Raw genomic sequence first — 15,313 nt, 5'->3', positions numbered from 1 at the left:
TGCCTGGAAAGAGAAGGAGGAGGAGGATACCCGGGAAAAACAAAAAACATGGAATAGATGCCTCAATTAAATTAAAATCTGACCCAGTTTGGACCGTGGTTGTAGCCCAGACCCGATCTGAGGCATTTGTGTATATTCTCGGCCCAACACTCCCCCCAAAAACGCTGGCCATTGACAACTATGGGACATCAGCAGCGTGTTGCATGGTTGCTGAGTCAATTACGTTCTCACTGCAAATGAACCGATCCATGGCTTGAATGGAAACGAGCCGAGACCACCCCCTCTAAGCGATCTCGACCCGCTTGTTTTATTCTGCATGCTGTGTTCACATCTGAACCAAATGAACCGATCTTTGGACCAGATCTGAATACACCCTAAATAAACACAAACATAAACACCATGTCAACATGTATTTGCCCTATTACAGCAGACTGACCTGTTCACATGACTCCATGGTGAACTTGTCACACTTCAGGGCCTCGGGCCACGGGACCGCAAACTCGTTCAACACGGACTCGCAGCCGGAGCGAGCCTGCTCGCAGAGCTTCCTGCAGGGAGGCCGAGGTCTTCCCTCCACACACTCTGGGGTGTAGACGGAGCACAGGAACGGCTTCAAGTAAGGGGAACACTGAAAATTTACAAGTGGGGCGTACGTTTGAACTTCCAAAGCCGCTTCACGCTGAGTCTTGTGGCCGAGGACGTTGGGCATCACAGTGTCGGTGTAGGGCATATCTTTGCAGGTAGGAATGGTGATGGCCTCACATGTTGACGGGGACGTATCAGAAAAACCGGCACCTTGAAACTGGATGAAGAGAAATATGATTCATGTGATTCATTGTCCTTTGAAATGTTTATCTTAGCCTGAATCACACCAACAAGATCAATCAATATATACAAATTGGCATGGCAAACATGGGCCTCCATAAACACAACAGAAACATCACATTCAGGAGCACCTTGGGTTTACCTTTACCAGTTATCTCCAGAAGGCCAACTTACGTGTTGACACGACTCTGTGGTGAACTTGTCACAACTGAGGGATTCAGGCCACGGGAAGCCAAATTTGTTCATCAGGGACTCGCAGCCGGAGCGAGCCTGCTCACAGAGCGTCTTGCAGGGAGTCCGAGCTTGTCCTGCCACACAGTCGGGCACGTAAACGGAGCAGAGGAACGGCTTCAGCTGAGGAGAACAGCCCACCTTCACCAACGGTGCAAAGCCGTGTATCTCCAGGCCGGCGTCCTCCTGATTTCTGTGGCCCAGAAAATTGGGCATCACTGTCTGAGTGTAGGTCAAGTCTGCGCAGAGAGGGACGGTGATCGGCTGACAGGACACGACAGGAGGCAAAGTCGGAGGAACACGTACCTCTTGACCCTGGAGGAACAGAAACATCAGCATAATAAACAATCTGCCTTTGTCTCCAGAGAAATGTCATATCTGAAAACAATCTAGAAATCTGAGGAAACAGAAATAATCCCAACACCAGGGATGCAGCAAGGAAATCAGTGTACACAAAATAAATCTGAAACCACAGCAAACAAATCTCAAAAGCACTTGGAGATACATCTGAAAACCCTTTAAGACGATAAAGACTTCTTCCTCCAAAATTTGTTCTGGATACAATGAAAGAAAAATAAGAATCTCAGGACAACAGAAAATGAAATCGGTGAAAATGGCAAAACAAGTTTAAGCATAATTAAATGCTGACACTTGATCTTATTTTATCCTAGTTAGACAGTTTTATATTACTCTTTACTTTATATTCTGGAAATAACAAGAAAAAACATGTAAGAATGTGAGGATAACGGAAAATGAAATAACTGCAAATGGAAAAACAACAAATCTCAACATGTGATGACAAAAAGTTTTCATTTTACCTAATTTTACCCTATTAGACATTTTTATATTATTCTTTATTCCATTCTCAAGATAACAAGAGAAAAGAAATGAGAACCTGAAAACAATGGAGACATAAAAACTACAAATCTCCAAACCAGTAAAGTCAACAAGAGGACGAAGAAACAGTTTGACTCACTCAGAGGTTAAAGGTCATTGCTGAAGAATGCCAACCAGGATTTGTTTGTCTCCTGGTTGACCTTTGGTTTTCATTATTATTAATCTTTATTGCAGACACAACAAGCGGTCCATATCAACAACAACAGACATGTTAAAACAGATTTAAGAAGGAGAGAGAGAAAAAGACATACACACAGACAGAGAATCAATTCTCCACATAATTCATAAGCAGGCTATCCCACCAGTGTTTTCTAAGCCTGGAGGAATACCTATAGCAGCTCCTATCAGGGCTGGTCAAAGCCCCAATAATGCTGTTCCCCGAGTCATCCAGGCAGCACATAAAACGATACATTAAATTTCTTAGAAGTGCTTCACAATTGGGTACATTTAAATTAACAAAGAGTTGGCTCGCACTGTGCCACCTGGGCACCTGAAGCAACAACCTCAGTCCATCATTGTAGGCCACTATGAGCCGCCGCATACTGCTTTTCATCTTCTCATCGTCCATGAATGTCAAACAAACATGTCCCTCTGACTCACCTGGACACAGTTGGACTCGGGTAAAGATTCACAGCGGAGCCTCATGGGCCAGGACAGACGTTTGGCCTTGATGGCAGAGTCACAGTCCGACTTGACCTTCTCACAGAGGGATCTGCACGGCTTCTTCCGGTTGTCGTCCTCCGAGCCGCACTCGGGCACTGCGGCGCGGCACATGAGCGTGGCGACGCCCGGAGAACAGGCCGTCTCCACGATCTGGCCGATCTGCTGCAGGATGAAGCCCGAGGCGCCGGTGGGATGGGAGGTGGTGGTGTATCCCACGCCTTGGCAGAAGGTGGAGGTGACCGGTTTGCAGTTGGACCTGTCGTCTCTCGCGCCGTGGCCCTGCTGAGGAGACGACAGAAGCAAAACCAAGACCAACAAAGCAAAACACGCCATGACTGCAACGACTCTCAAGACCTCTGAGACTGCTCTGTGCTGCAGAACGAAGCCCATGGAGGTTTTAACCCCCCAACTCCTCCGGTCGGCTCTTTGGAGGTGGAGTAACAGTCCACGAATGGAGTTCCTTCAAACAAGGCGCAGATTCCGGATCACTGCCGAGGACTCACATCCATGAAACGCTCCACACGAAGCGAGAGCCAAGCTGATCTCAGAACAGCAAGGAATGCAAGGAACCAGGAGCTGAGAGAGGAGCTCAACATCTGGTTGTGATTTGGGTTTTTTGTGTGTGTGTGTGTGTGGTACCGTGTGGAGGGAGCATCTGTTTGTGCACAGAGCTGGCACCGAGAAACTGGACTGCTGCATGGAAAATATTTCATCACAAATAAGACGGGGGCATGTTGTTTGTTCTGTGTTTTTCCGAAACAACAACGTCTCCAGTTTTGTGGAAGTAGAAGCAGCCATGAGGAGGTTCTACTGATCCTCTGGTGTAGGACGAGACGACGATGGTCGACTCTTCCTGCTGAGAGATGACCTAACATTGACTATTTCTGTGACCCGTGAAAATTAGAGGTCATCCAGGTCCTGGTGGTGAGTATGTGCTGAAGTCAGAGGCAACTGGACTTTAGGGTTTTTAGAGCTGAGGAAGCCTTTTAGATGAGGACTGAAGCGTCTTCAGGAACTGAAAAGAAGTCCAGTCGCCTTCAAGTCCAGCACTTAATGAACCACTGAGAAACTATGGACAAGACAAAAAGTCCAGGCTAGACTAGCAACGTGCAGTAACAACAGTATCTGCTGTAGCAATTCATGAAGCACTTTTAAGACCAAATGAAATCGAGCAGTATGCAAAGGTATCTAGCACTTTAGCACCTTGCATTTTAACATTTTACTAATTCCTCAATAACACAGATGATGTCTGGCCTGTTTTCAACAATTGTATTGCCTTTGTGTTTTTTTTTTTTTTTTTAGCTCCTTTATCTTGTTGTTGCCTTTTTTCCATGAACACCAACCTGGCAGTGGGACTGGAGATGGAAATTAGCCTTGGCTACAGTCTCGAAATGAAATGTTCAGTATGTGCCATTTAAGAAAAAAAATGAATAAATCTCAATCTCTCTCTCAAATGTATTAGAAAAGTTTATTCTAATTGATATGGGGGTTAAAGCAGAAGTAAGCGATCCGGTGGTTTTGGCTAACTTCTTGTCAGCCGATGGAGTTAGCAGTCCCCGCCCTCGTCCCTACGTCACCACATTCAGGCGCATCCCTTGGCTGCACACACAGAGAGGACCGCCCCTTTATGCCGTTCTCTCTCCTAATTGGATAAAGGTTGTAGGATACAAGGAAAGTTTTCTCCTCGGCTCAGAGCAGAGCAGAGTGACTGACAGACCCGTGTTTCAGACCAAACACTCTATGTAAGTGATTGCCGTCGGAAGATATAACTATTAAAGACTTATATTAACACAGACATTCCGCTTACTTCTGCTTTAACATAATGTGTTTGGGTTTGGACTGTGGGAGGAAGCTGGAGAACCTGAAGAGAAGCCACTTGGATACTACAGTATGAGAACATGAAAAAGACCAGGGAATCAATCCCAGATCCTGATGCTTAGAGGTGACAGTGCTAAACACTGTATATTAACTACTGTTGTTAATATAAAACAATATATTATCCTGTGTATATAAGTAACAGATATCATATTTGGCAGCTTGTTTTGGAGATCTACCGCCCCCCCAGTGGAGACAAGTGGAGCTTTAGTCAGTGTCATTAAAGGATAATTTCCGTTTTTTACAACCTGGACCTTATTTCTAGCATAAAATACAATCATTTTACTCACCCAGAAACTTTGGTGTCATTTGGAGTTGTTTTGACGAAATTAGCCCCAGTGGAGCGGCGCGTATATCCGTATAATGCGAGAGCACGGGGCACCCAATGCAGCCTCTAAATAACACATTATCCGCCGCAAAACTCGTTCATTTCGCCAATATTTTGTTATGATACACTAGTGATATTCCCCTCCGACCCCGTGGTGGCATGTTATCAACATGCTGCGCCTGTAGGTTGACTAACCTCTGACCTGGATGATGTCATCTCTCCGACCGCTGCCCGGCTCATTCTGATAATAATCATTCTGCTTCGGCATTCGGGTCCATTTTTATCTCAACTAGCCGGAGCTTTAGTGAGTCCAGGTTGTGGAGAGGAAGCCTGTGGAAGCTGAACTTCATCCAGCTGCTCATTTTGTTCTGACAAGTCAGAAACACTCAGAAACGAACCATAGCATTAGCCGTAGCAAGTTAGCCGCGCCGGGCAGCGGTCGGAGATGACATCATCCAGGTCGGAGGTTAGTAGTCAACCTACAGGCGCAGCATGTTGTTAACATGCCACCACGGGCTCGGAGGGGAATATCACCAGTGTATCATAACAAAATATTGGCGAAATGAACGAGTTTTGCAGCGGATAATGTGTTATTTAGAGGCTGCATTGGGTGCCCCGTGTTCTCGCATTATACGGATATACGCGCCGCTCCACTGGGGCTAATTTCGTCAAAACAACTCCAAATGACACCAAAGTTTCTGGGTGAGTAAAATGATCTTATTTTATGCTAGAAATAAGGTCCAGGTTGTAAAAAACGGAAATTATCCTTTAAAACAGCTTCATTTCCATAAATAACCAAAACCCCTTGAAAAAACACTTCAGGCTCTTTCTCAGTTGCACAACAGTTCCCAAACGTCTTTGGCTAAAATTCAAAGCACTGCTTTTGTTTATTGCTCCAAATAAAAACACAATAAAAATATGGCAATACAATACAATGAAAACACCAAAACTAAACAAAACAAAAACACATGTAAGGAAACAAAACCAAACCAAACACATGATTGTTCTTGTGCTAAGCAGCAGGAGGACAGAGCCATGATGAGCCAGAGAGAGAAGTGCATGATGGGAAGAAGAAAACTGGACGGTGTAACAGTGATGAAGTGTGTGAAGATCCCAGATGCTCAGATCTGCAGTGTGAACATCTGAAGGTGTCACTGACGCTCAGGTGGCGTTCAAAGACCATTAAAAAAAATCCTTCCCTTGATGTCCGTTCCTTAACATCTTTAAAAACAGAGGTTTAAAATCAATAAAACCTCCAGACTTTGGTGCTTTTCATCACATAAAAGACAAGTCCATTTCATTTCTACAGACAGGTGAGACTCGGTCCTTCTTCTAGAGGCTTCTGAGCCACCAGCACAAAGTTTCTGGGGGAAAAGTTTGGGTCGAACAGCGCCACCAGCTGACTGTCCACGCCTGCAGCAGGGAGAGAGGTCAGAGTTCATTAAAACCCATTCAAACTACACAGACAGAGTGAGTTTGGAGCAATGTTGTTTTCGTTAACGATGACGATGATGAAATATTTCGTTTACGCCCCCTTTTTTTCATGACGATAACGAGACGGTGACGAGATAAACATGGCTCTCTGATGACGAAAACATGACGAGACGTGTGTGAGTTTTCCTTGACGAGACGAGAACGGACGTAAATGTTAGTGGGAGGGCTGTGACGCCTCTAAATTTCATATTGTGGATTGTCATAACTCTAAGCTTTACACGATTTAGCATTTAGTATTTTAAATATAATCCAGCAGAAAAAAAACTGAATGCACTACTGTTACCACTTTACCTGTGTGTAGGCTAGTGCATAATCCTTAGACCATAAAGTATTGGCCATTGGGTGGAAACATTATGTGTAAAACCATTCCTTTATTGAATTAATTTGTTAAGACTTTTTATTTTTTTATATATATATTTTCGTCAAAAAGACTAAGACTAAGACTAAATCTAAAATGCCTGCCAAAAACAACACTGGAGTTTCCTGCTCACCGTTCTCCTGCAGGTAGATCATCCGGTCCAGCAGCACCAGCGTCTCCACCACCGGAGCCAGCAGCAGCGCCAGGCTGAAGTACACCACCACCCGGCCCTGCTGCCCCAGCATGCCCCGCACCCGCTCCGGGTCCAGGGGCAAATCTGGAGGCAGGCCGACCCGGGCCAGACCCAGACGGGCGTACCTGAGGAGAAGGAAGCAGAGGCTTTTACTTTGAAATATTTTAACATAGATTTTTTACAAAGGAGCAGATGGTGACAGAGTTAATGAGTGGAAATAAACATTACACTGAAACTGAAAGATTTCAAATATTTATTATCTTATTTGAGAAATTAAAGGGACAACGAGGAGTTTTGGAAAGCGAAGTGTTTTCACACTACATTTACCATGAGTCTGCCATGATTTTTTTTTTTTAATTGAACCACTATTTGTAAATAAGACCAGTTTTACTTGTGATAAAAGGTGAAAAATGGTGATGTGCAGTGTGTATCTGTAATGAAAGATGACATTTTCAGACTATCTTTCTCTTATGAATAAAATGTCATTTTATTAGGTCATAATTTGTCTGTAGCTCATTTTTGATCTAAAAAGAATCGTGAGAAAATCGTAATTGTGAACAAAAAATCGTGAATCGAATCGAATCGTGAGTTGAGTGAATTGTTACATCCCTAATTCTGGGAGTCTCCCCGTGTGTCACTCACTCTATGAACGGTAGCAGATGAGCCTTCTTTATGGTCTGGATTCCCGCCCTGCGGAGATCCGGCCTCGCGTCCCTGACGAAGCTCTCCAGCGTTGCCCGGTAACAGTGCGTCCTCAGCAGCTCGCTCTCCTCCCTCAGCCTCCTCACGTAGTCCTCCGCGGCGTGACACGCCCCCTCCCGCGCCTTGTAGGACAGCCGATGTCCCGGCAGCCCGCCGACCCAGCGGCTCATCGGGTAGCCGAACCCCGAGGGCGCCGAGTCCCGACCCGACGGCGCCGACGACGATGGAGGAGCAGCGGCCGGTTCGACCAGTCCGGGGGGGGCGGGGTTTTCTCTGGTGGTGATCTTCATGTAGCAGCACGCCACCGAGGTGATGCCGCGGACGTGCGGGCAGCTGACGAAGTGGCGGAGGAGCGTGGCGCTGAGGTCACCGCAGGCATGGAGACCCGTCAGGACGAAGTCTGGGTAACCCGACGGTAGGCCTGGGACGATAATCAATAAATCAATTAATCGCACGATAAATGAAAATGAACTCGATAATTTTGCATCGGTCTCAGCACCTGGGCCGTTTGTTTCATAGCAGAATGAAAGGAGTGAACCCTCTTGTCAGTTATCCAGGATCTAGGTCCAGGACTAAGTAGCTAAAAGCTATTTTACAGTTTGTTTGTTTTTTAAGCTATTTTACTGTAATTCTCGCTGCAGCGCTGTTAACACGTCACTTTTTAAAAGTTTTAATATTTTTTCATGCGAGAAAGTCACAGTTCCCACAGTCTGCAGCTGTCTGCAGCAGCTCATGGGCCGGTCAACCTCCGTCATTGGGGGAGAAAACGACTAAGAAAACTTATCAGCAGGTTTTTAGAGGTTTACCGCCGGCTGGTTTAATACTTTATAGGAGATAAATGCTAGTCTCATTGATGAAATCTTACATCTGTGGAAGTCACATTAGTTTGTTTGAATGAAAAGTGGAGCTTCAGGTGTGTAACGTTATTGGACAGAAGAGCTGCACTGCACTAGCCTGACTCTCGCCAGACCCTTGTAGTTCCACAAAGCTCCACCAGAGGCGCTACGCTCAGCTTCACACAAGGGTCTGGACTCGAGGCCAATGCAAACTTCTTCCCCGGAGCAAAAAATAATGAACCAATCAGGATCGCCGGGCGGGACTTTCTGAGGTGTGACGTAGCGCTGAAGCGACTGTTTGAGTCAAACAACAATGGCGGCTCGCAGTGAGTGGCTGAAGTAGCACGTCATTCAAGATAACGGACAAGTGGTTTATCCAATCACATACAAGATTTTTTTTACAAGGCCCCGCCTTCTGAAATGAATCGCCTATGGAGCAGTCCCAGACCCTTGTGTGGAGCTCAGCGTAGCTTTGCGGAACTACAAGGGTCTGGCGAGAGTCAGGCTAGCACTGCACTGTTGTCATTCCAATTACAATGGTTAAAAAAAAAAATACTCATGAGAAATAAAAGTTTATCGCATTTAAAAGGGTCTACTTGCATTATTATGAAATATTATTATTATATTAGTGGTTAATTTGTTCTCAAAAAATGTGTCAATAATATCGTTTATCGCCCATAATTTCGTCTCAGGCCTACCTGACGGGCTGTCGTCTCCATGGCGACCCGGCTCCGGAGGATCGTCGGGGTGCAGACACGACCGGCAGCTTCCAGCGGACGGCGTCGTCTCCTCACACGAGGCCTGAGGTCCAGGATCAGAGTCTGTGACCTCATGACCTTGTTGCTGCTGCTGCTGCTGCTGCTGCTGCTGCTGGCGGCGGTCGGAGCCTCGCAGCCTCTTGTTGCTCGGCCCGGACGGAGTCGGAGAAGTTTCACTTGAACTTTCTGCAGAACTCAGCTGCTGGATGAAAGACTCCCATGATGCCTTGGGGTTCACCCATCCAGCCACGTGGCGGGGAGACGTCTGTGGCAGAGGAGGCAGCCGAGACGAACAGTTCTACGAGGAAGAGAGACGGTCGGTCACTAAGATTTATGATTACATGCAGGAGGCAACATGAGAATATAATGTCCTACTTAAAGGGATAGTTCAACATTTTGGCAAATTGGCCCATTGCCATAATCCCTATAGTCATAGCAGTAGGTTTGTTACCTTTATTTGTCGGTGTAAGCTATTTTTAGAACGGAGGAGCGGAGCGGCAGGCTGTTCAGAGCTACACTATGGAGGCTAATGGAATTTCTTGGTTTCCCTCATCAAACTCATCAAATACAAAATCCCAAAACTCCAAAACGCTTTCGTGGACAAGTTGTGAGCTGCACATTCACCACGCTATGAGATAATAACGAGACAGAGTTGTTTTAGAGGTAAATTCATGCAAAACCGCTGATGCGCGTTGCGTTCAGGGACAGTTTTTCAGCAAGCAGACTCTGTATTTACCTCGAAAACGGCTCTGTTTCGTAACGTTCCATTATTATCTCATAGCGTGGTGATTGTGCAGCTCACAACTTGTCCACGAAAGCGTTTTGGAGTTTTGGGATTTTGTATTTGATGAGTTTGATGAGGGAAACCAAGAAATTCCATTAGCCTCCATAGTGTAGCTCTGAACAGCCTGCCGCTCCGCTCCTCCGTTCTAAAAACAGCTTACACCGACAAATAAAGGTAACGAACCTACTGCTATGACTATAGCGATTATGGCAATGGGCCAATTTGCCAAAATGTTGAACTATCCCTTTAAAAAAAAAACAGTATAGGCGCCTTTCAACTGCAGGAACTTCCCCTAAAGGGCCATTTACAGAAACTTTTATGGGGCCAAAATGAGTCCCTGCCTTGGGGTAAGTGCCTCGGCCCAGAAAAACAAAGCTGGATGTGATGCCAAGAGATTATTATTATTATGCGATGATCGAAACAGCAATTATGAACCCCTGCTTTTTTTGGAAAGCGTTGATACTGCCAGAAAAAACAACAACAAAAGCAGTAAAAAAAAAACACAAAAAAACTGCTGCACGTCATCGCAGAGACTGGCAGGTCCTGGAGACCATGCCACCGAGTGAGAGGACGGTTCCTGTAAAAGTTCCTACCCCCTCTCTTTACCAAGAACTCCTGCAGTGAAAACATGCCTTACTTGATTATTAATAATAATAATAATAACACTTGAAATTCCTGTTTATATTCTAAAGCTGGGAATGAGCATTTAGGGAACATGTTTCTTTCTACTGTAGCTCAGAATGGACAAATAACAAACCAAACTGTTTCTAGAGATGGTGTTATGTGTTTTTATGTCACCTGCAGGCCACCGTACTTCATCGTGCCCGCTTGTAAAGCCATGAGGAGTGAGATGGCCGGCTATCAACATGGATAAAGCCACTAAATCCTTCACACCGACTCCTATAATCAGTGTTCTTGTATCAAAAAATGCATTAAATTTGAATCAAATCTAAATCATTTGACTCTAGTATCTTTTAATTTATAATTTTGGGGTTAAAGGTCTGTACATTTTCTGTGTTTTCACCAGATCATCTGTTTGCTCACGCATTTACAGTGTCATCCAAATTCTATCACTGTTGTGTTGACAGCTTGTGTCTGCTGCCCCCATGTGGCTAAAGATGAGAGAAACTATATTCTTCAAACCTCACATCAACTTCTTACTTCTTTTTACTTGCTCTCTAACTTTTCTAATTATAGAGTAACTATCAATTGTGTTGTATCTGTATAAAACTTTAGGGTCCGTTATAAAACTGTGTAAATAATCCCTTTATAACAAATAAACACAAGAAAATCAGTGCACAAAACAAACTAAAATCAAAATTTGTATAAATGGAAAAAAAAGAAAAGAAATCTGAAACCACAACAAAAAAATCTCAAAAGCACTTGGAGAAACATCTGAAACCCTCCTGAGATGATAAACAAAATAATTGCTTTACTTCTTCCTCCAAAACGTATACTGGATACAATGAAAGAAAAATAAGAATCTCAGGACAGAGGAAAATTTCAGCATGTGATATGTCGTCGTCATCACTGTCATCTTATTTTATCCTGTTAGACGTTTTTACCGACCTTCTTCTGCCTCTCCTTCTCCAGAGACCACAGCAGCTGTCCGTCAAACCTGGACGCCATGGCAACCAGGGTGCGATCAGCCTCGATGGCGGTCACCGAGAGGCCGAGGCCAAACGACAGGAAACGAGTGAGATGACCCTGTTCAGAGAGGTGAGTTTTAACTCCGCCACAGAAAATAGTCCCACATACAGATTAATGAGAGTTGTGTTGTGATAATCACCTGTCCAGAGCCGACATCCACCACTCTGTTGCAGGCCGTCTGCTCACACAGTTGTTTCACCAGCTGAGGATTAAACACAAATAAAGAAAACAATTCAAACACAATAAAAAACAAACAAACAAAAAAAACCGGAGTATAATTTCCAGAGTAGCAGCTTAAAGGAGTAGTTCACCAAAAAACTGAATTCAGTCATTATTGACTCCCCCTCATGCTGATGAATACTCCGGAGTAGTTTTTTATTCCTCAAAGTGCATCTGGAGACCCGGGAGGCCGGTTCCTAGTCCAACCAAAACTTTATATGAGAGTAATACTGTAGGGCCCGACACAAAAATATCCATAAAACTACACAAAAACCATTTAATATTCCTCCACACTGCTCGTCCACTGCAATCCAAGTGTCCTGAAGGGACATAGTCCAGAGTTTACTGGAAACTACCTCATTTAGGACATTTTTACAGCCTAAACAGTCTTAGATTGAATTTGTCTGGTGCGCGCTCTCGCGTTCACGTGAGATACATTCAATACAGGACTGTTTAGGCTGTAAAAATGTCCTAAATTACGTCTTTTCCAGTAAACTCTGGACTATCTCCGTTCAGGACACTTGGATTGCAGTGGACGAGCAGTGTGGAGGAATATTAAATGGTTTTTGTGTAGTTTTATGGACGTTTTTGTGTCAGGTCCTATTACTCTCATATAAAGTTCTCGTTGGACTACGAATGCACTTTGAGGAATAAAAAACTACTCCGGAGTATTCATCAGCATGAGGGGGAGTCACTATTAATGACTGAATTTCATATTTTGGTGAACTATTCCTTTAAGGTAAGAGAAACCGCCCCCGTACCAGGCCCAGTTTGCGGATCTCGTGCTGTTTCTTGGGTTTGACGTGTTTCCTGAAGATGTGGCCCAGCAGCGAGCTCTGGCTCTGGTTCTCCTGGAACTCCTCAGGCTTCATGGAGCCGGGGGCCCGATCCTGATCCTGGCCCCGACCCCGACCCCATCCCCCCGTGCACTCTCTGGGAAACGCCAGAGCGTGCGCTGTGGCCCGGAAAGCCAGGAGAGACAGAGGCCATACGGACGGATACCTGCAAACACACACACAAAAACAACGACTTTATTCAACTTTATGTTCATCAAAAGTACAAAAACAATCAGGTTTGAGATGATATTTATTATATATAACTGAGAAAAAGTCTGGTTGAACAGGTTGAGACAACGTGACAATACCAGAAGCCAAATTATTTAACATTTTCCTCGCGGCCAAAATATTGTAAATCGTAAAAAATTGTTTGTAAATGATTTCTTAATGAGATGAGCAGCTGTTACCTCCTGTCTCCATGTGTGACGTCCAGCAGGAGGTCAGCGACCTGAGGGTAGGTCAGGTCCTGCAGCGCCGGCTGCCAGCTCCTGGGTAACGTGTGCCAGAGATCCTCAGTGAAGAAGTCCTGTCAGGAAACAACACATTAACATAATCTGTCTGTGTCTGTGAGCTCATGAAAAACGACTTAATTTAGCAAAATGCAGAATATAAGCTCATTATAAAATATGAAAGGCATATAAGCAGGTATGCACCTTATACAGGGCTGTGACCCTAGTCCTAACCCTTCTTGAGGATAAAAATATAAAGACAATTTACAGTGATGGTATTTACAGTTTAGACAAGCAGAAAAAGCAGTGTGATAAAATAGACATGTCGAACACTTTAGTGATGCATTAGTTGAATTTCCTGTTTTGAAACTATGTTAAATTACATTTTCTCTATCAAATTAATAGAAAACCAAAATTGACCGTCTCAACACAAGTAAACTCTGTGCAAGTTGTAGTTGATGTCATAGTTATCAAGTTTTAAATTGACTAAATTATCTTTACAATTACTAATAAACATGACTTTATTGCATAGCATCACAGCTAAATATTAATATAATGCAGAGAGAAAGGAGCAGTGTGGTAAAAGCCAGAATATGGACAAATGTGATGCATTAGTTTCATTTCCTGTTTTGAAATTACATTTTCTCTGAAAAGAAACCCAAAGTGACTTATTTTAGAGACAGACGTCTCAATACAAGCTAAAACACTCTCTGAAAGTTACAGTTAATATCATATATAAGTGGAGCAAATTGTTAAGTTTTAAATTGACTTAATTATCTTTAAAGTGACTTATAATCTATTGTTTACAGTCAGAGATGAGCTACACAGCTAAAGCTAAATATCAACTCAGTAACGCGTTGTTGTCAGGGAAACCGGCGTTGCTATGGAAGGTTCGTGTTACTGTTTAGGTTTTAACAGCTCTGGTTCAAAAGAGAATAAACGGTCGCTCAGCTAAAACTGAATTTAAATTGGAATAGCTGGTACCACAACAGAATCGATCGGTTGATTATTATGATTATCGATATACGCACAATTATGAAGGAGTCGGACAAGTGGCTGAACTGAGACAGAAACGTGGTGAGTCTCTCCGCCAGCTCTCTCTGTTGTCCTGGAGACAAACTCGGTGCGAACATCTCCGCATCTCGTGCTGCTGCTGCTGCCGTTGGCTCAACTGACATGCGAAGCTAATGCTGCTAATGTAGCCTAACGTGATGCTAACGCGACGGTAGCCTGCTACTCCTCCCGGTAGCACGGAAGGGCTCCTAAACAGATGCTAACTCGCTCTTAAAATCGAGCTCTTTAAAATACTAGTCAGTCGTAACGTTAGGTTTATCTTTTTTATTATTATTGGTATTATTTGCGAAATGGTTGTTGCGTTCAGCCTTTAGCCGCGGCAGCTAACCGTCAACTTCCCACATGACGGGGCGTTCAAGTGCCCTCCGTAAATCTGACAAACGAGCTGTCCCTCGTCTTCAGCGGAGTTTACCGGCGGCCGAGTACTGGAGACCATTATTCAAATATTAAACTAAGAATAATCTTCCTGTATATAGACATACTTGATTAATAGAAAAGAAAACACTTGATGACAGTTATAAAGTCGTACAAATTAGCGGTGAACTGTTTATGGTGTTTGTAAACAGTTTTCCTATAAGTTAGGTTATTTTCTTTCTTTCTTTTAAACCAATAAACAGCGTTAAAAGGAAAAGAGAAAATAAAGAAAAATAATAATAATACAAATCTTACAAGCAGGATAATTTCCATAAATTATACTTTAAAACAGAGCAGAACACGTCAGCGTTTTAACGAATGAAACAGGAAAAAATAATGAAATAAGTAAAACATTTTACTTTTTTTTAAATTTATTTTTTACTAAATACAAGGAAGGTAAATAAATAAATACAAACATGACTATACATAAATCAATTATAGTTTCCTGGGGTATGATGAAGGGAAAGATCAAATAAATATTGATATAGACATTGTACGTTTGTGAATCACAAAATACGGAGAGCTCTTTCAAACAAGTAGGAAAAAATGGGCTAACATTTGTGTATGAAATATTTTGCCAACGACAAAAAAAGAGAAGAAAAGGTGCTCTTGTGTTTCAGTTTTGTTTTTACAAAATATACATTCATTTAAATCAATATTAGATGTGTGGTGGTGTATTAGTTGTCTAGTTGGGTATATCTAATTTGTTGTTTCAAAATGCACTTGT

The 15,313-nt window shown here is 43.5% G+C and overlaps 1 protein-coding gene across 1 annotated transcript; it reads right to left on the bottom strand.

The window, feature by feature from the left end:
* Positions 1–5,821: 5,821 nt before the first annotated feature.
* Positions 5,822–14,505, bottom strand: mettl25b (methyltransferase like 25B). Its single transcript, XM_083989262.1, has 9 exons — positions 14,130–14,505; positions 13,057–13,175; positions 12,575–12,815; positions 11,734–11,796; positions 11,514–11,651; positions 9,101–9,458; positions 7,507–7,987; positions 6,805–6,989; positions 5,822–6,232 (listed from the first exon to the last, which is right to left on the bottom strand). The coding sequence occupies exons 1-9, from the start codon at positions 14,274–14,276 to the stop codon at positions 6,123–6,125; spliced, it is 1,842 nt and encodes a 613-aa protein (XP_083845388.1). The 5' UTR covers positions 14,277–14,505; the 3' UTR covers positions 5,822–6,122.
* Positions 14,506–15,313: the final 808 nt, after the last annotated feature.

The sequence above is a fragment of the Trachurus trachurus genome (assembly GCF_905171665.1).
Source record: "Trachurus trachurus genome assembly, chromosome: 16".
Lineage (NCBI taxonomy): Eukaryota > Metazoa > Chordata > Actinopteri > Carangiformes > Carangidae > Trachurus > Trachurus trachurus.
This window is presented reverse-complemented; position numbering and strand designations above follow the sequence as displayed.

What these genes read in the sequence shown, in the direction of transcription:
- mettl25b (XM_083989262.1), bottom strand. Translation starts at nt 14,276, where the DNA reads ATGTCAGTTGAGCCAACGGCAGCAGCAGCAGCACGAGATGCGGAGATG. An exon ending in GTCACACATGGAGACAGGAG is followed by an intron (nt 12,816 to 13,056) that starts GTAACAGCTGCT and finishes GTGTGTTTGCAG; the next exon opens with GTATCCGTCCGTATGGCCTC. An exon ending in TGGATGTCGGCTCTGGACAG is followed by an intron (nt 11,652 to 11,733) that starts GTGATTATCACA and finishes CTCTCTGAACAG; the next exon opens with GGTCATCTCACTCGTTTCCT.